Consider the following 21,672-nt stretch of genomic DNA (forward strand, 5'->3'; position numbering starts at 1 on the left):
TTTAACATTTTGTTAATTTCTATTTCAAGATCTTGATACTTGCTCAGTTTTTGGTATTATTATTATTATTATTATTATTATTATTATTATTATTATTATTGTTGTTGTTATTATTCAGTAGTCGTATTTTTTTATCATATGCTTTCACTGCACTACCAAGTGCAGCTCTGTGTGCCTTCAGTATGTGCTGTGGTTTGTTTTGATACTCTTATTTTTATTGTATTGAAAGTGCTTTACATAAGATGTGCGCAGTGCCTAGAAGTGCTATTTTCTGTATGTTGTTGTTATTATTATTATCATCATCATCAACATGAGTACTTGTACTTTTTCAGATCAAAGCACTTGAAGAAGCTGAGATGAGAAACTCTCGGAAGCTTGTAGAATTACAAGAGGATGAGAACCACTTGCGAGAAAGCCTGCGCAATAAGGATGACCTCTCTGACCAAAGTGAGTTGCTGAAAACCCTGAAGAAGAAAATCAAGGACCTAGAAAAAAGTAACAAATTGCTAAAGAGTAGGGTTGTGGAACTTGAAGATAGTGAGTGCGAAACGAGAGAACACTGGAACCAAATTGTTGAAGCTGATGCCAACAAAATTGAGGGTCTGCAAGAGAAAGTGAATATGTTGGAATCGTTAAATAGGGAACTGGAGAAGAAACTTCAGGAAGGAGAAGAAGAATTTATGACTGGGGTTTCCTTGGCATCAGAACTGTCATTCAGCCAAAACCCTCCAGATTCCAAAGAATCTACAGTGAGCCTTGATTTGGAAACAGAATATAAGAACCTGGAGGAAAAGTTTCAAGAGGTTACAGAAGCTAAAAATAGCAAGATTGCCGAACTGGAAGACCATTTGGAGAAGCTGTACAGTACTGAGCAGAAACTGAGTGAGACTGTTGCAGAAATGGAAGAGAGAGAGCGGGAACTGCTTGCAAAATTGAAACTCTGTGAAAACTCTGATTTCTCTGTAGAAAAAATGCTTAAATATGAAGAGCGTATCAAAGAGCTCAGTTATTCACAGGAGAATTTGTTGAATGCCATAGATACAGTAGCTGACCCTGAGAGTCATTCACTGCAGATAATCAATGCTCTGAAAGATGAATTGGTTTTGAGTTACCAGAAAAATGAAGAGATGAGTTTGAGAGAGAAAAAGTTGACTGAACAGTTGAGGAATGAGAACAACTCTTTGAAAGACCAAGTTGATAAGTTGTTAGAAAAAGAATCCGGTCATTTAGGCCAAATTCTATCCACAGAAAAGGGAAAGGATACTTTGCACAATGAACATTCTTTGGTTTCTCAAAACAATAAGCAAGAAGTTCCGACATCCTCACTGTTTGTGAGAATTCAAGAACTTGAAACCGAAAATCAAGAACTCAGAATCAAAGTTGACGGTTCTCAGAATGGAACCCTTTCTAAAGTCTCTTCAACAGTCTCTTCAAATTACGAACGATTGTGTGAACTCGAGAAGGAGAACTCTGACCTTCTTGCCGAAGCAAGTCGGTTGCGAGAAGCTGAATCTCAGTGGAAAGAAACGGCAGAGAAGATGGTACAGCTGGAGAGCAATGAAGAACGACTCATGGAGAAGGTAGTGGAACTTGAAGACAGTTGTGAAAGTCTAAAAGAGGAACTTCAGAAGGTACATGGTGATAAGAAAGAAAGCCAAAGTGAATTGAAAGAGGAGCGAGAAAAAGTTGGAAGTTTACTGAAACTAGAAGCAGAAATAAAGGGCAGACTCCAGGCTGAAGAAGAACTTAATGGTTCTCTTCGAGAACAACTACAATCTTTCAGGTTGCGTTTGGAAGCAATTAAGGATGCATATGCAGACCATGAACATTCAAAGATGGAGTTGGAAAAGAAATTGGAGGAAGTTACTCGTGATAAAAATTTGCTTGCTGAAAAACTCCAATCTCTCACCCAAAATCAGACCATTCCAGTGGATTCTACAGATCCCAACCAAAATTCAGCAGACCATGACATTCTGGAACATTCCTCTCTATCATCATCTGATAGTAATCATTCCTCAGCAAATACAAACAGCTTACCTTTCCATAGTACAGAAAACAAATACCTTGGCCTCATCAATTCCCTTGAAGCCAGCCTCAAAGACATTGGCAGTAATCAGGCTTCCAGTGAGTTCCAAGATAATAAACAAGGTCCAATCGCAGAACAAGCATCCAAGAGTACAGAAGAGCTCAGTAAAGAATTAGAATCTGAACTTGTGGATATGAATCGAGAGCAACTCATAGATTTTTGTGGCACTTTAAAGACAGACCTGAGAACAAAATCACAGAAAATTGAACAATTTGAGCGAGATTTCTCTGACTTTGTAAACAGAGTACAATGTGGAACAGTAGTATTCCGAGACAAAGAAGTACGAAAGACTGTTCTCACAGAAGTCAAGACATTCCAACAGCAATGCAACTGTAAGGTAATTATATTATTATTATTATCATTATTATTATTATTGTTATTATTACCATTATTATTATCATCATCATTATTATCATCATCATTATTATCATCATCATTATTATTATTATTATTATTATTATTATTATCATTTTTATAATTATCATCATCATCATCATTATAATAATACCTGTAGTTGTGACAACATTCAACTGGGGTGAGTTCAACAAGCTCCAGCCACATGTTCATGTTCAGAGTTTCGGTGGGAATACAAGTTCACATGTGGCCCTCAGTCACATGTATACATATTTGGGGATAATGTGATCCATAGCAGCTCATCTTGCCATCGATTGTCGACCGTCACAGAGGATTCCCTGACCAAGTCTCTGCCAATTATCAGAGCAGACATGACCCAGGTACCCTATGAAATAATGTGAAGTGACTTGTCTGTGTATAGTCTTATATATGTGATGTCTGTGTCTGTGTGGTTTTGCTTGTGTGTGTGTGTGTGCAAGTGTCACTAAAGAGACGCTTTTGACCAGCTTTGGTGATGGTGGTGATTTTACTGTTTCCGTTTTTTTAGGTTCCCATTAATACGCATACTACCCTCGCCGGTGAGAAAGTCTCTCAAGGGGTCGATACAGCTGATCTCTTGATCGACAACGTCACTGAACAACAGCAACAACAGCAACAGCAGCAAAAAGATGCTAATGACAGCACGATGGCACCTGTAGAGATGCCTCACTCTGAGTACGAAGTATGGAAGGCAAAGGTGGCTATACTCACGGACATTGAGGCGAACTTGCCCAATGTTAAGGAATTCCCACACCAGCTTGAACTCCTGCTACAGATCCTTCAGAAAGGAAGGGTAAGTCTCACTCGGCACTCCAGCCTTGAGTGTTAGTCTAAATTCTTTTTGAGTCAAATGAGTTTAAACCAGGGGTTCTCAACCATTTTAACCCTTTTGTTACCAACCCAGCTGAAACCACCTCTGGCTCTGTAATACAAATGTCTTGTCTTCAAAAGTTTTGAATTAAATTCTTCCACCAAACACCTTAGTCACAATTTATGTTCCTAACACTAGCTTAATGATAACAAAATTATTTTACTAAATTCTTTGATATATTTTAAATAATTGAGAGTAAAACAGAGCATTTCAAAATAAATACAGTAACAAAAGGGTTAAGGTCCAGGCCAGATGGATTTTTTTCAATTGGCTGTACCAAAAAAAAGGTAAAATGCTAATCACCCCTGGCTTTGCTAATTGCTCCACTCCCCACTTCAACTTCTCACTCCACCCAACCACGCACCTCAACTAATTACCTGTCACTATTTCCACTAATCACCCCATTTTCCTTTCCAGGATATTATATGCAGTGATGAGAATCAAGCTGGAATTTCGAATGATCAACTTCTGATTTATGCCAAGCAACTTCAGGTGAGTCAATTAACTCTCTCTCTCTTTCTCTCTCTCTCTCTCTCTCTCTCTCTCTCTCTCTCTCCTTCAATTCATATGATGAATGTAAACAAATATTACAGTCTTCTATGAAAAACATGTCTGGCCTTGGTGAAATATTACCTTATTTGGAAATAGATAAGGCTAGGTAACTGGAAGGGCACCCAACTGTAGAAAACCTGCCTCTACAAATTCCTTCTGACCCATGCAAGCATGGCAAAGTGGACGCCAAAACAAGGATCACACATATGTACATATAAACACACCTTTCTCCATGTATACATCTCTCTATTTTCCTTTACCTTACATCTCTCTCTCTCTTTCTTTCTCTCTCTTTCTCTCTCTCTCTCTCTCTCTCCATTAGCTTCATTGTGGGCAGATATTCCTGTAATTACCAGCTGTTGTTCCTACATCTGTTGCCAGAGAATGGCATCTGCATGTTTTATATCAAATATACTCATCATTCAGTTATGTAAAACCAGGCAGACAAGACTCAATTGTAAAGGTTTACATACATGTGTGTGTGTGTGTGTGTGTATTTTTATTTTTTTATTTTTCGGTCATTAGACAGCGGCCATGCTGGGGCACTGCCTTGAAGAACTTTTAGCCAAATGAATCAATGCCTGTACTTGTTTTTTTTTTAAACCTGGTATTTATTCTATCAGTCTCTTTTGCTGAACCACTAACTGATGGGGACATAAACATACCAACGCCAGTTGTCAAGCTGTGATGGGGCACACACACACACACACACACTCTCACACACACACACACACACACACACACACACACACACACACACACACATGCACATGCACATATATATATGCTAGTGCCATGTTAAAAGCACCCTATACACTCTGTAAAGTGTTTGGTGTAAGGAAGGGCATCCAGCCAATAGAAACCAGGCCAAATCAGACAGTTGGAGCCTGGTGTAGCGCTCTTCTGCTTATCAGCTCTGGTCAAACCGTCCGACCCATGCCAGCATGGACTACAGACGTTTAAGGAGGATGATGATGATGGTGGTGATATACATACATACGACGGGCTTCTTTCAGTTTCCGTCCACCAAATCCACTTAAAAAGCTTTAGTTGGTCCAATGCTATAGCAGAAGCCACTTGCCCAAGGTGCCATGCAGTGGGACTGAACCTAGAGTCATGTGATTGGGAAGCAAGTTTCTTACCACACAGCCATGCCGTATATATTCACAAATTCATACATATGTTTTTTTTTTTTTATATTTCTCTTCAGACTTTATCACAAGGTTTGAACTCGACCACTCCCCCAGACGGAACTGGTAAGTTTCTTGTACTTTATCATTGTTTGTGCGTGTGTATGACTATTTGAGTTAGTATTGTTGTTGTTGGACACATCTACCTGGTCATGTTAACCTCAACACTTGACCAAACAGCTAGATGTGATCCACACAGTTGGATTTTCTGATTCCATTTAGCCTCCATCTCCTATCTCATGTCTGTCCAGCTTTATATAAATAATGAAATTCTTGTCTGGTGGTCTTTCTACCCTTTATCTGTTTAATTTTGTGTCTTTTTCTGCTACACTGCACCTAGTATTTCTATAGAGACGTGGTCCTTGTTTAATGCAATGCCCCAACACACTTTTTTTTTTTTGCCCCATGAATAGTGTACGAGAGATATAGCTGCTATTTCTAGCAGGTCTGCAAGTGACTGCATAGAACCGTGGCTCTCAACCTGTTGAATATCTGAACCAAATCCCAAATCTGGGTTTTTTCAGTGGGTTGCACCAAATAAAGTAAAATGCAAGTCAATTAAAGAAAAATTTATTATATTTATGGAGGGAAGACCATCGGGGGGGGGGGGGGGGGGGCATTGAAAGGATGCTTGAGGGCCACATGTGGCCCTGGGAGTCACAGTTGAGAACTGCTGACGTAGCAGTTTACATATTAGTTTGAATCGGCAAATATTTATCCAAAGTAGGTTAAACCTGACACATTAAAATCAATTCTGTTTAATTTTTCCATTGTAAACAAATAAGATCTGAATTGTAGGTTAAATTATATCCTACACCAGTGGTCTGTGGACCCCTGGGGGTCTGCAAGGGCAGTACTGGGGGACTATGAACATGTTAAGCTAACAGACCTTTCAGTATCCTGGGGTCTGTGGGAAAACTCATTTAAATAAAAGGGGTCCTTGGTAGTGAAACGGTTGGGAAGCACTGGGCTACGATATCTTTGTGGGTTAATGGGGGTAATCACTGGGTTATTGTATTTACGCCACAGCGACGGCGGTTGGGTTGTTTACGTATTAGAGGAAGAGTGGCAGGGGAGAAAATAACCTTGGGGTACACCAGAGTATGAGTCAACATACCACAATGGTATGATCTTGGATAGGAAGTAACCCATCCAAAAAAAGTGAAATGGATGAGGGCTACAGACAGGCAGTTTTGCCAGGAGACATTAATGGCTACAATAGCATTTAGCAGTATTACCTGTGAATGTACAGGACTCTGATCCAGAGAAAAATGTTACTTTTCTTCATTAAACACCACACTACAGCTTTTCAGCAAATGACATATTGCATTTTGAACCTTGAATATCAGAAAAATTTGCTTTGAAGGTCTTTGGTTTTTGCTTCCGCTGCAAGTTCAGTCCTACTCGTGGCTTGACTTACAATGAAAAGCATTCCAGCCAGTGACTATGTCTTATCTTTCCTTTGAAACACCATAGTTTACCTAGGACTGCATTATCTTATGCATCTTTCCTTTTCCTTTAAATGGTGTGTGTGATATGAGAGAGATTTGGTTGCTATTTCTAGAAGGACAAACACCTACACTGCAGCTTCCTCGTTATTACCATTAAAAGTAAATAATTTTATTTATCAGGGACACTGGAACACAACGGCCCTCAAATAATGTCATAAATATCAAGCTTTTGTCCTTGACCACATCAGTTAAAACCCTCACTTTGTCAAATTGGACATTATGTTAGTAATTCATTCAATTGTTGATGCTGTTTCCCATCGTTTGGAATGATTCTCTGATTTTCTTCACGTTCCTCTCTTCTTTCAGGTACTGATGCTGGCAAAGAAGTTTCTCAGGTGAAAACGGAGCAATTAGGTGCAGGCAAGGAGGCGAAGGGGTTGGTAAGTCATTAATCTTTAGTACCTTTCAATAATAATAATAATGGTAATTGTCATCATCATCGTTTAACGTCCGTTTTCCATACTGGCATGGGTTGGATGGTTCGACTGGGGTCTGGGAAGTCAGGAGACTGCACCAGGCCCCAATCTGATCTTGCAGTGTTTCTACAGCTGGATGCCCTTCCTAACACCAACCACTCCAAGAGTAATTTTTCGCACAATTCCACCCAGCCGTTTGACCATGAATCCCTAGACAATAAAGAATCACCCATGTCAAATTTATTTATATATATATATATATATATATATATATATATATATATATATATATACTAGCAGCTAAGCCCGGTCTGTTTGGATGATGTGGCTGGGATCATTTTCGGTTAGGCATAATCTATAACAGCATTTCTCAACCTTATCATTTAGGTAATTGTATAAAATTTTTACGATAGTTGATTTATGGAAAAGATTGTTACATTTTTGAAATGTGAATGAAAATTAAGTTCAGACCTCTACATGGTAGCTAGACTTGGTAGAAATAGCAGCCAAATCTCCCTCAAAACACCCTACTGTCTTAATCCAACAATTCTGCCTATTATGTAGTTTGAATGAGAAACTGTAGCTAAAGATGAAGATTATTAACCCCAGAAAGAGGTGAAAGAAGAGAGACAGCCGACAGTTTTGGCTGACTGTCATCCTGTACTCCCCTTGTTGCTAGTGAAATGGTATATGCCAGTTGTGTAAGCAAGTGGTTGTTTTAGTGGCAGAAAAAGTTTTAATTGATTTTCTTGGTAACTATGGGGGCTAGGAAAAAAATACAAACCACATTCCAATCTATGCACCTGTCTCCACGTGTGTCATTTTCCATGCAAATCCACCTTAACGATTCAGCCCCTCCCTCACCTACCCCCCACGTGGTTTGATATTACAAACAAAAGAGAAAGTTATGAGTACATGAACTAGTGTAGTTAGAGAGGGGCACTTTTAAAAGGGTGACACAGTTGGGTCTGCTGTAAGCAATATGTGTTTTTTGTGGGGTCCAGGGAAGGGCCAGGCAGCACATACTCTAGCTACGATAGTGAGTATATACGTTGTGTCTAGTTGATGAATTGTGAATGCCAAGGCCAGGTGTATCTGAAAATGTATACATCTAAATTCAAGCTGGATAAACTCTCTCTCTCACATGTCTAACCCCCTTTTTTTTTCTTTTTTTTTTTATTCCAGTGTTCAAAAACTCCCTGTCTATTCAGCATAGCATCTAAATCTGATCGAAAGAAAGTAATTAAAGAGCTAATTAACAATCTCTCGTCGGAAGACTTGGTGGTGGTGGCCCAGATCCTTAAACAACGATTGGATAAAGGAAAGGTGAAGAAGAGGGCACCGAAAGACCAATTGAATCCTTCAATGAGCAATGAACAAAAGGAATTTGAAGAAATCGAAGTCGAAATGTGGCTGTCTTCTGAAGATGAAGACGGAGACAAAGAGCCAAGTAGTGAGGTGGAACAGGTGGAACAGGTGCAGGCCGGCACCGATTCCGTTTCAAATACTGCTGCTGCTGCACTGCCGTGCACGGCACCAAATACGGCAACAGCAGCAGATGAAACCAAAACAAGCACAGAAGATGATGAATGGAAGCCACCTTTGCCGAAAACCCCTCCTCCTGACCAGCCACCGACGCTCCTTGATGAACCTGAGGTAATTTTCGTTGACAATGATGACGTCACTGACAAACATTTAATTGAAGCTGAGTCAACTCTACCCTCGGCAGCGGCGGCAACCGTTAGCCAACAACAACAGCAACACATGCCACAAACAGCCAACACAAATGACCAATCAAAACAACAGGTTGGTACCCCCCAACTCAGTGATGTTATCCCCTCCCTCGTCTCTACTTGACCTCTGACACCATCAGCATGTCTAGTGGGCTTTTTTTTTTATCTGTTGGCCATTTCCATTTTTCTACACCCTCGTTTTTGGACTCAGCTGCCATTAGTTTGTTTTATACATACATGTCTGCATGTTTGAGTGTCTGTGTGTATGTGTGTGTATACACACACACACACACACACACGGACCACCATAGACTGTGGGTGAAGCATGTTGCTTTGGTTAATTTTGTTTTGTTTTTTTTTAAAATTTATTCTATAAATAAAAACATCTTTTTATAAAAAAAACTTATAAAAGCATCCACACACATTCACTAACCATGTATATACACACACAGACACACACACACACGGTTCTTGTAGTTATTTCTGTATAATGGTTTCAGCAGATTATTTGTCATTGAGACAAAGGTCTTCTGAATATTCTGGATTCCCGGATAGAACAGCAGTCAGACGTGAATACAGACAGTGTGTGTGTGTGTATAATATATATATATATATATATATATATATATACACACATACATACATACATACAGAGACACATACAACATTGTAGAAGACTCGTTCCAAGGGCATATTGAGTGCTTATGTTTCTACATGAAAATATAAGCTGCATTTAACGATATTGTTTACACTGTGTGTGTGTGTGTGTGTGTGTGTGTGTGTGATAAAACAGATGCCCAGATATTTTTCCTTTTTTTTTTAAATAAAATTACAATTTTTTTTTTATATGTTAGTTAAATAATTTCTAAATTGTCCCCCTTCCTCTCTCTTTTCTGCGTGTAAATATGGTCAAATAATGTTTGGAGTGTGAAGGTTGGGTGGATTAAACCGGTCAAATAGAGACTGGACTGGACTGCTGGTAAAACAAATATATTAACTGATGAAGGGATCTTTGTAAGTAGAACGGGACATAACTGTGTATAAGGGAGAGGAAGATCAATCAGTGAATGGCAGGCAAAAACTCTCTCTCTCTCTCTCTCTCTCTCTCTTAGTTGCTCTTTGTATCACCCTTACTCTTTCTTCTCTTTATCTCTCCCCCCCCCCCCATTTCTCTCTCCGGTCCTCTTCTATTTCCCTGCAGAGACACTTTTATCATTTAATAGAAGTTGTTTTGAGAAATCAACTGAAAACTGAAACACCACAGTCAGTAATGGGTGAATGCCTTGTATTGAGTTATAAATGAACACCGAATAATGTCAGCAGAATGAATGAATAATGGTTTGTCGTAGTGATAAATGAACACCAACTAATGTCTGTGTGTTGACAGAATGAATGAATAACAGTTTGTACTAGTAATAAATGAACACCGTCTAATGTCAGTGTTTCGGCAGAATGAATGAATGAATAATGGTTTGTGTCATGAGTACATCTACATGTTTTTGTGGTTCAAATTCCTGTCAGGGTCCACAATGCCCTTTTATGTCTTTTGGGGGTCAATAAGTACCAGTCATAATCTAGGAAGAAGAGAGCTTCAATCAAAACAATTATTTATACACAAAAAAAATGGCCTTTTTTTCTAGTCAAAATCCTATCTAATCAAATCAATATTTTAAATGTAATCAGATATAAAAGATTAAGGGAAATTGCTTTTCAAAAGAATTTTCCTTTTTTTTGTTTGTATTTTCTTATTATAGACTTTTGTTTTGCATTGTTTTTGTTTTTTGTTGTTAGGCATTTTTTTTTTTGGCTTTGTATTTTTGCTATTTTGGTTTGATGGAATTACTCTTTTATGACTAAAACTGGAAATAAAGTCTTTGGAGAGGTATTGACACACATGCAAACACACACATATACCAGTGATTAACTGGGATTAGTTCAGTCGACTTGACTGTTCCCTGTAAATATATATGTTTTTTGTGCCTTAATCTATGGTGGGTAGTAGTGGTGGTGTTTGATATGGTAATATAATGACCCCGGTTCAAGTCAGTATTTGTCTGTATAACTGGGACTGAAACACGAAACAAAATGTTTTTGTAACAAAGAAAGTTGAAATTTTTGTTTTGTTTTTGAACAATACCTGTTTTTTGGTATTGTATTTTAGTTGATTTGGTGTGTGTTTTATGGGTATATAAATGTATATATATGTATTTATATGTATTTAGTTATGTGTGTGTCCACATATACATGTGCGTTGTAGGAATGGTCAAGAAGTTCCCTTTGGAACCATGTGGAGAAATCATAATTAAGATTATTATTAAAATAACAAAACTGTGATATCATTAAAACTGACACTATACCTTGACCCCCAAGAAACAAATTTTTTAAAAAGTCTTAAAATTTCAACTTAATTTTCCAAAAATGACCCATGCTAGCATGGAAAGCGGACGTTAACTGATGATGATGAATAAAAATGATTACAATTTACTTTTAATTTCTTTACGAAAGATTCATGTTAACCATTCAAAACCACACAGAAGACTTGTTATCTTCACTTCAACATTTATTGTTTGGTCTCAACATTTTCATCACACCAACTGCAACCTGGTCACTGACATGATTCCATTGTGTCTGTGTGAAGTTAATAGTCATTGTGTGTATTACTGGATGGCTGATATGTGTGTCTTCCAACTGATTTAGTTTCAACACATGGACCCGAATCAAGTTAGTGGCTAGACAAGGACACCTCTGAAATTTTATTTCTCCTCTCACCCCAAATACAAATTGCTGTGAAAGTCTATTTATTCTCTCTCTCAGATTTCCATATCTCAACATTCCCCTCCTCTTCATACTTTACGTAAGATATGAGAGCAGCTGTCTGGCTTCCGTGCTGGTGGCCCATAAATAGCACCATTTGAGCATAATCGTTACCTGCATTGCCTTCTAGCACTTGTGCTGGTGGCACGTTAGAAAATCATTCGAGCGAGGTCATTGCCAGTGCCACTGGACTGGCTCCCGTGCAGGTGGCACGTAAAAAACACCTTTTTGAGCATGGCCGTTGCCAGTACCGTGTGACTGGCCCTCGTGCCGGTGGCATGTAAAAGCACCCTCTACACTCTCGGAGTGGTTGGCATTGGGAAGGGCATCCAGCTGTAGAAACTCTGCCAGATCAGAATGGAGCCTGGTACAGCCTTCTGGCTTGCCAGTCCTCAGTCAAATCGTCCAACCCATGCCAGCATGGAAAGCAGACGTTAAACGATGATGATGATGAGAGTAGACAAAAAAAATTTGATTTGAACTACATCATGGGTAGAGGTATTTTCAAGTACCAGTGATATGTTGAGGGCTGGTTTGGGTTTTTTTTTTCCCCTTTTGTTTACATCTTGCATATCTAATCAGTTTTCTCTCTCTCATGCATACACACACATACATATAATTCTCAACCAACAAATGCCACACAATGGAATACAGTATTTTGTCCAATGCCACCCATTGATGGATTCCATCTGATTTAGTTACAAAATAAACTTCTCTCTTTCTTTATGCTTCTGCTTGTTTGTGCTGTTGTTGCCATTGCTTTTCCTTTGTGTTGCATTTCTTCAATCTTTTGTCTGTTGAAAAATATTTCCTCTTGTACAGCTCTCAATACTTCACCTCCTCCTCATTTCTACCAGCTTACCTTTGCTAAACAACAACAACAACCAATTGTACAGTAAAAGCACTCTCATTCCATCAAACATTGGTAGTGGTAAAGGCAGCGTCTAGAACTTTCTGGAAAATTCTTGTATTAGTATTAGTCATTTCCAATACTGACATTTCATTTTTGGTTCCTTTGTGCCTTTACCTATTGCTATGAGTATACTAACAGAAACTGCAGATTGCTGTCAGTCTATATGTGGCATCAACCAGATGTAGGGGTTAACAGACCTTCCTGTTTATGCTGACAGATGGATATTAGCTCTGATTTTCTGTTTAAGTTAGATCTTGAGCTGTACAGTATATTTCTCCACCAAATAAATATTGCATCATTCTGTATTCCTGAAAGGTGCTGCTACATGATTTTCATGAAGGTCAGAATGTCCCCTATTTTGTCTCTGTACCATATTTTCTTGAAGAGCAATGTTTGAAGAAGCCAGTGTGTTGGTACATACAAGTTTTTAAAGATATTCTTAATTTGGCTCATCTACGTCTTTTTTTTTTTTTTGTTTCCTGTCTGTGTGTCTGGCATTAGAGCAGTCAATGAGAATCATTTGCTTCAAGCAGGACTTGTCTAAGAGAGAATGGCAAGTACTGGAGTTGATTCAGTCAACAGTTCCTTTCTCTTCAAATATGCGACCATTTTTTTTTTAAATAATTACGTCTGGGGTCGCTTATCTTAATGGTACAAAGCATTCAGCAATAATTTGAGAGGTGCAGGGTTTGATTCTTTGTAGCAGCTTGCCGGCCACTTTTCTCAAGGCAGTGCTCCAGCATGACCACACTTTAATGACTGAAACAAGTAAAAATTAAAAAGCTAATTCCATATAGTTTTGAAATGTTTGGAGACTGATAGAGTTGTCTTTGACATTTTCATTTAAAGAACTGAAATAGTTTCTTCCTGTTTAGAAATTGTTGGTTTATTAGAGAAAGGAACTGGTTTACCATACACGTCCTGTCATTCATATTGAATGGTTATTTAATTTTGTCCCATGTTGTTCCTTCTAGTTTTGTTGGGTGTTTGGCTGTTATTTACTTTTTTGTATCATATACACCAATGCCAGCTTGTAATGCCCTGCTCCTATGGTAACTACTGCTTTGTTTGAGCATAATTTCCAGTTCCACAATTCTATGCCCTAATTTCCTGTCTTCATCAGTGAATTACAATTTGTAATTGTCACTCTCAAATCATGTTTTATATTTTATTTATTCAATGCTTCCAGCTAAATTGCTAACACTCTCTGTAGTATTACAAGTGTTTCCAATAGTTTTTGGAGGCAATTTTCTTTTAATTTCTCTTCTAGTTAACCATTTATTTCATCTATCACTCAGTATTACATCTACTCCCTGTTTTAGTTAACCGTTTATCTATCAACATCCATTTGTGTAGCTTCGTGACAATGAAACCTGGGCGTTTGATGTGAAAACTTTTAAATTATTTTGATTTGCTGAGTGGTCTCTCATGCCCCCCTCCTTCAGTTACTGCAATGGACCACCTGTGCTTTGTACTAGCTACATCAGTGAACAGAACCACCTCTGTGTGTGTGGTTAGTGCTGGTTTCACCTGTGTGCCATTACCTCTCCCTGAATACTAATTTACACTTCTAAACTCCAATTCTCTTATACAATCTCTTATGTTAACCTCTCTGCCTTTTCCTCTCTTCTGCTTTATGTCCTGAAACTACTTCCATGTTTGTTGTTACTGTTCTTGTTGGTGTCATTCAATAATAGCCGATTGTTTTGTTTAAACCCTGTTGAGTCTGGCTGAACCTGTTATAGACATGTCTTTGTAAACTGTGCTGCTTATTGCATGTATTTAGAAGCTGTTCTAAACATTTATATATGCTTTCAACGTGTCAATATATTTCCACGTATCTGATTGATTATTAGTTCTTGTGCTGTGTCATGTCTTTACATAATCTGTTGCCTACCGTTCTGTCCAGTACCAACTAACAATCGTTCTGTCTTACTGCTTAAAGCACACACTGTGGAATCTTTGTTTTTTGTTTGTTTTTTTTTATTTTTGCTTTTTTGGGGGGTTTGTTGACCATTGATATTTTATTTATTTTTTACTGCATTTTTGCAAGCCCATTAAGGGGTTGTGGTTGTGAACTCATCACAGATTTTTGTGTTGTTATTATTATTATGTATTTTTGTTTTTGTATATATATTTTGACATACTGAATTATGTCTCCTAGTTATTGGTAAACATTGTTTTTTTTTGTTATTGATTTTTATTCTTTTCATAGTTTGCTTTTTTTCCCCTGTTATATATATATATATGTGTGTGTGTATGTGTGTTTATACATGTGTGTGTGTGTGTGTGTAAGGATCAATAAGTCATGTTATTCATATGTATATATTTTATAATCATTATTCATATATATATAATCATTACATCATGCTATTTCTCTCTCTCTGCCCCTTCTCTCTCATATATATATATATATATATATTGTGTGTGTATGTGAGTGTAGTTATACTGTACATATGGTTATATATGAGTCTGAGTGTATGTGCAGCTGATTTTGTAAATCTGTGAGAAATGGGAAATATATGTAAGATACATAATGCAGAAGTGAGATCAATGTGCTGGACTGACGAGAACAACAGGGAGAATGGCCAGTGGGTGTTGGAGGAAAGAGAAAGAGGTGGTGATCCTCTGTGAGAGCCAAAGTTTGAAGTATGATCTTTATTTGAACTTTGGGCCTCACAGAAGCAATGACCAGTGACCGAGGCCTTTGACGATATCGTCAAGATCCATCAAGCCAAATGAAATTCTAGTTTGTGGCTGAGGCTGGTGTCACGTAATTGGCACCTGTGCCAGTGGCATGTGAAAAGTATCTTTCGAGTGTTGGGCCTTGCTGAGGCAAAGTGGCTGAGCTCCTTTCGAGTGTTGGGCCTCACGGAGGCAATGACCGAGACCACTGGTATTTTGTTGTGCTTGAGAAGACCCATCATGCCAAATCAGACTGGAGTCTGGTGCAGCTCCTCAGCATGCCAGCCCTGGTCAAACCGTCCAACCCATACCAGCATGGACAAAAGACGCTAAATGATGATGATGAAAGCAAATTATGTATATACATATATACACAAATGTGTAGAAGTGTGCATATATAAATGCATGTTAAGATATTTATACATGCATTTGTATATTTTGTTGTGTCTACTCATATGACAAGAACGAATGAATGTTGTGAGTGCGAGTGCACATACACGCACATACACATGCATATATACTCACAGAAATATCTGGAATTTCTCATGTTTTAGTTGTACACGATTTTCTTCACTCAAGACATTTGATTCCATTATTTCTCTCTCTCTCTCTCTCCCCCTCCCCTCTCTCTTTGAAACAAACTAAAATAATCATTCTTTTCCTCTGAAATAAAGTCATTAACCAAATATACAGGTGGTATTTTATTTATTATTATTATTATTATTATTATTATTACCTCTGCCTTAGCAAAAGCAGAGGTATTGTTTTTCAGTCGTGTTTGTTTGTTTGTCTGTGGACAAAATATCTCAAGAACCGCTGGGTGGATTCAGAGGAAACTTTCAGGGATGTTTGGCCTCGTAACTGGCACAAAGGAGTCTTAATGACACCAGAAGACCTCATATGGGGAACTGATTCCTATCACAAAGGAACTGCAATAAAACTAGTGGTACATATCAGAAGGCAAAGATGCTATACATGTATCAGTAAGGATTGTTTCAGTTGGATGAACTTCAGAATAAAAGCGGGAGTTATGTGCAACACTGCAATATTTGGAAGAATTACCTCATCCTTGCTCCTGAAATTGGATCAAGGATCCTTCACCAGCTAGTTATATCCAATCGTCTTGGTGACAAAGAGGAGACAATAAGCAAGGAAGAGAAATGGCAATCTTAACACCACAGAAAAAGATGGAAAAGAACCTTAAAAGAAAAGAATTGGCACAAAGGGGAAGGGAGCAGAATGTCTAAAATGAAATCCATCCCCAGCATCTTCATTTTCCTGCTTTTTCATAAAGTTATCAAAGTACTGATGGGTTCGTTTAACTCTTTAGCATTTCAATTACTCTGTCAAATGTAAGACTTATAATGATCACATTATTTTGGATTAACCATGCTTCAAGATTTTGATGATGCAACTATTTTTTATAATGACAATGGCGGGTAGGTGTAAGAGGCTGGATGTTGACAGTTTGAACATAAAACAGGTAGGATATTCTGGGCCGTCTATGGTCAGTTTAGATGCTAAAGAGTTAGTCACATGAACAGTTAGAAACAGCTCAAATGTAGACTTGTGGTTGGGTAGGCTTGATTATGTGGAATCTGACAGCCAGATTGTTCAAGAGAAATACCTTTCCTAGCAATATAAACCTGTATATAAATTACAATGAGTATTTGGTCCTTTTCTTGTCCACTCTGACACTCAAAATGTTCGTAAATAGTTTTTAGGACAAGTCTTTCAGTTGCTGGGTGATGTGTGAAGGGTTGTGAGCATATCCGCTCTGACTCAGGCAGCTGGGTGCTTTCTTTAAATTAAATTGTCATGTAATTTATATCCATTTATTTAATTACTTTGTGTAATTTCAAAGAAAGAAAAGAAGAAAAATTCTTTTACTTGTTTCAGACATTGGACAGCTGCCAAACTGGGGCACCACCTTGAAGTATCAGGTTGAGTAAATCAACTGCAGGTCTTTGAAAACCTGGTACTCGTGTAAACAATAAGTTACAGGGACATAACCAAACAAGTACAAGATTGGGAGATAAACACAGACAAAAATACATACACATTCATGTGTGTGTTTGCACTCAATCCACACTCTGTAAAGCGGTTGGCATTAGGAAGGGTATCAAGCTGTAGAAACCATGCCACAACAGACGACTGGGGCCTAGTGCAGCTAGAACTTCAGCTTGACCATCAATCTGAAGAATAGAAATGTGCTGCACCAAAATGTTGAATCCTCTCTTATTATCAACAACTGGGAAGGGGAGATAATCCCCAAATGCCCATACCTTGGCTCTGCCATCAAATAACCTCTCTCTTGCGGCTGAGGTGAACAGACTTGTTGGATGAACAGCTTCAACACAAGCCAAACTGACAAGGAGTGTCTTGGAGACTAGTGAGCTTACAATGCAATCTATGGAACTGGCATCATCTTCACATTTCATTATCGACAAGAGTGGTGTCTTAATGCTTTCCTTATATAAAGTTTGAGACAGATTTTAGACATCAAATAGACTGTGCCACCAATAAGGAGGTTTTGGCTGGGCCATATACACATGTCAGTTGGGAGGGTGCCCAAACAAATGCTGTATGGAGAACAGGGCTCTGGTCAGAGAACTTGAGGATGATTTCATCTTTGTTTCAAAGATATCTAAAAGAAAGAAATGAAGTTTCTTTGAATAGACTTAGAAATGTGGAAAGACATTGCTAATGCTTACTTCCTCTCAGAGGAGACTGGAACCGGATGAAGGTTTAAAAAAACATGAGAAGAGAGACAGGTTTGTTGATGTAGAAAATCAAAACCAACAGAAACAACACCACCAGGACAAAACTAGTGGACCAATGCAGTTGCTGTAGCTGGGACTGTCATTCACATGTTGGTCTCTACATGTTGGTCTCTACATGTTGGTCTCTACAACCACAGCAGATGTTGCTTTGCTTAGAAGACCGAAGCAAGACTTTCCGTGGCCAAATCAATGGTTTTGCAAGACCAGCAGATGCCTTCATACATACATACATCTGTGTGTATGCAGACAAGAGGTGAAAGCTAGTAGGACTCGTACGGGATTAGGTCAACACTGCATATGTAGTTATATGTATCTATATATACTTATGTGTATTTGTATATATCTATATATACATGTCAAGTCTAATTGTGTTTATGTGCATGTATGTATGTATGTGTGTGTATATATATATATATATATATATATAATCAATTTACAAAAGGTAGCATTAATTCTATTATTATCCAATGTCACTAATTTAAGAATAACATAATCAAGGATACAGGTGACAACAGGCCCAAAAATAGTATGTCCTTTGATTAATTTTAATCCCTCGGCTATTTTAAATGCTAAGTATGTCTACATGCTTGAAATAAGTCAAAACTCGTTATTAAATCGATTATATATAAATTGTGAGTTAGAGAATGTGCAACCGCCTAAGGGATAAATGTATCCATCTAATTGAAGAAACGTACACCCACGAGGAACCTAAAAGGGCACAAAAATGTAAGCCTAAAGACTTGGACTTTTTCCCTTTTTCTTTTCATTTTCCTTTTTCTTCTATCTGTATCTAATGCCAAAATTAGAAAGACACTATTAGTATTATTATTATTATTAAGTTAGTATTTAAGACAGTGAGCTGGTAGAATCGTTAGCATGCTGGAAGAAATGTTTAGAAGTATTTCACCCGTTGCTACGTTCTGAGTTCAAATTCTGCCAAGGTCGACTTTGCCTTTCATCCTTTTGGGGTTGATAGAATAAGTACCAGTTGAACACTAGGGTCAATGTAATTGACTTATCCCCTTTCCCACAATTTCTAGCCTCGTGCCTAATTCTGAAATCATTATTGTTATTATTATTATTATTATTATAGGCAGTGAGCTGTTGGAATCATTAGATCACGCTGGACAGCATTTTGTCAGTCTTTACAATCTGAGTTCCAATTCTGCTGAGGTCAGTTTTGCTTTTCATCGTTTTGGGGGTCGATGAAATAAATACCAGTTGAACACTGGGATTGATATAATCAACTAGTCACTGCTCTGCCCCACCCCCAAATTTCAGACCTTGTGCCTATAGTAAAAAGGATTATTATTATTTGTTTTGTTTTTTACTATTTCCCCAGGTAAATCTATTGACCAAGGCGCTGAATGACAAGAACAAATATATAACAATGCTGGAAGCTTCTATTGAAAGACTTGGCCAAATGTTGGCCCAACCACAGGTAAGTACTTCAGTCAGCTCCTTTCACAAGGGATAGGCATGTCAGTGGTTTTGGTTAACAAGAAATGATAAGTGGCTTGATGAACATTGAGCCAAGATTTGTAGCTTTGACTCAATGCTGCTCTAACAAGTGGGGCTCTAACATCAGTAAGGAGGGGTCGCAGTGCATTAAAGCCCTCAAGGGTAAGGCCCTGAAACGATGCACCATCTCTACTGGTGAGTTCTTAAGCCTACTTGTGTCTGCTGTTTGGAGCGTTTCAACTGGTAGCACTTGCATCTGCAAATTGTTTGCAAAGAAACTGTCTTTGATTACCATAAATTCTAAGGTCTTTCTTCTTCTTCTTCTATCAAATCTGACTTCTGTTTTTTTTTTTTTCTGCACCAGGGTTCCAACCCCGATGCTGGTGTAAGAGAGGAAGCCATTAAGAAGCTGGAGAGTCAGTTGAAGAGTCTTCAGCAAGAATTGAGGCAACACCATGTGGAAGGTCAACAAAGTCTGACCAGCTTGCGGACACAGCTTCAGAGTAATACAGACATCACAAACTCACAGAAGGTAAGGGATTGAAACATTGACTTATCCCAATCTTTTCTCCCCATAACTCCATGCAGGATATCCTCCTGAAACCATGGTTTTCTTTTTCTCAGGCAACTAATCTTTAACAGTTTTGTATACGCATACCTGAAGTAAATGCCCAATGTACGAAGGTCTTGCCTCACCACCTCAGCCCAGGTCTTCCTGGGCCTACCTCTTCCACGGGTTGAGGGAACCCGTGGAAGAGGTAGGCCCAGGAAGACCTGGGCTGAGGTGGTGAGGCAAGACCTTCGTACATTGGGCCTCACCGAGGCGATGACTACGGACCGAGACCTTTGGAAATGGGCTGTGCGTGAGAAGACCCGGCAAGCCAAGTAAGATCGTTGCCAGTGCCCCTGGACTGGTTCTTGTGCGGGTGGCACATGAGATGCACCATTTTGAGCGTGGCCGTTGCCAGTACCACCTGACTGGCTCCTGTAGGATTTTCGAGCGAGATCGTTGCCAGTGCCCCTGGACTGGCTTGTGCGGGTGGCACATAAAAGACACCATTTCGAGCGTGGCCGTTTTCGTGCGGGTGACACGTAAAAGCACCCACTACACTCTCTGAGTGGTTGGCGTTAGGAAGGGCATCCAGCTGTAGAAACTCTGCCAAATCAGACTGGAGCCTGGTGTTGCCATCCGGTTTCACCAGTCCTCAGTCAAATCGTCCAACCCATGCTAGCATGGAAAGCGGACGTTAAACGATGATGATGATGATGATGATGATAATGACCATACATATATATATATATATATAACATATGGTATAATTATAAACAGAGAATTTTAGCTATTTCTCCGCAGACTGAAAATATAATGAACAACCTTAATCAATTTTTGAACCTTATTGGGTTCTCATCAGAGGTGTCTACATTATTCTGACAGTCTCTCTCTCTATATATATATGTATGTATGTACATGCATACATCCACTGCAATACAAACTGAAAATTATGTGCACTACCACCACACACCCACATATACATAAACACATAGATATTTGTTTATAGATCCATACTCATACAAAAATAATATAAATATACACCTGTATACACATATTATAACTTACAATTATCTCAGTGAGTGGAAGTATTAATGCTATGTCTTTTACAGAGGCAGAGTTTCCCGCAATGCCATCCACAAAAGCCAACACCCCTGGCACACTCCTACAGTACAACAGATCTCTCCCGGATCAGCTTCTCAGCATCTGACATGGAGAACTTGTTGAAAATGCCTCACCCAGTCCGTGCCTGGCCAAGCTGTAGCCACCTCGCTCCGCAGACGTTCTCACGCACCGTCCGCAGGCGAAGTGATACATTCGATCCAAAACTTCTTCCTGCAGGACAACAACAGCAGCAACAAAAACAACATCAGCTGTTACTGCAGAGTAACCATGGTAACATTCCTGTTTCAACCTTACCTGGTTGGTCACCTGATAAAACTTCTCTACATCATCTTCAACAACAGCAACCAAAATCACAGATGCTGGCCTCAAATTCTCTATTTGTGGCAGCTTCAGATTACAGTCCAGAGTTGTTTTCAGCTAGTGGCCACCTCCACCTTGAGATCCCACTCAAGGAAGGTGATGTCATTATTAAAAAAGGTCAGTTGTTCATTAATTTACTTTTGTCTTTCACTGGGAGGCAGGGCACAGTTTAAATGATATTTTGTTTGTTTTCAATAGTTCCATATATACATTTATATATATATATATA

General features: G+C 38.7%; 1 protein-coding gene across 4 annotated transcripts in view; it reads left to right on the forward strand.

Moving 5' to 3' along the window:
- The window catches only part of LOC106868614 (uncharacterized), a 115,786-nt gene that overhangs the window by 86,789 nt on the left and 7,325 nt on the right, over nucleotides 1–21,672 (forward strand). For all 4 annotated transcript variants that reach the window (XM_089362910.1, XM_089362913.1, XM_089362912.1 and 1 more), the window contains 9 exons: nucleotides 333–2,423; nucleotides 2,988–3,272; nucleotides 3,768–3,842; nucleotides 5,113–5,158; nucleotides 6,910–6,983; nucleotides 8,205–8,825; nucleotides 19,290–19,388; nucleotides 19,773–19,940; nucleotides 21,071–21,560. In XM_089362910.1, coding sequence (XP_089219036.1) covers nucleotides 333–2,423; nucleotides 2,988–3,272; nucleotides 3,768–3,842; nucleotides 5,113–5,158; nucleotides 6,910–6,983; nucleotides 8,205–8,825; nucleotides 19,290–19,388; nucleotides 19,773–19,940; nucleotides 21,071–21,560 — 3,949 coding nt within the window. The remainder of the gene's footprint in view (nucleotides 1–332; nucleotides 2,424–2,987; nucleotides 3,273–3,767; nucleotides 3,843–5,112; nucleotides 5,159–6,909; nucleotides 6,984–8,204; nucleotides 8,826–19,289; nucleotides 19,389–19,772; nucleotides 19,941–21,070; nucleotides 21,561–21,672) is intronic.

Source organism: Octopus bimaculoides, chromosome 14 (genome assembly GCF_046866305.1).
Source record: "Octopus bimaculoides isolate indiv1 chromosome 14, ASM4686630v1, whole genome shotgun sequence".
NCBI lineage: Eukaryota > Metazoa > Mollusca > Cephalopoda > Octopoda > Octopodidae > Octopus > Octopus bimaculoides.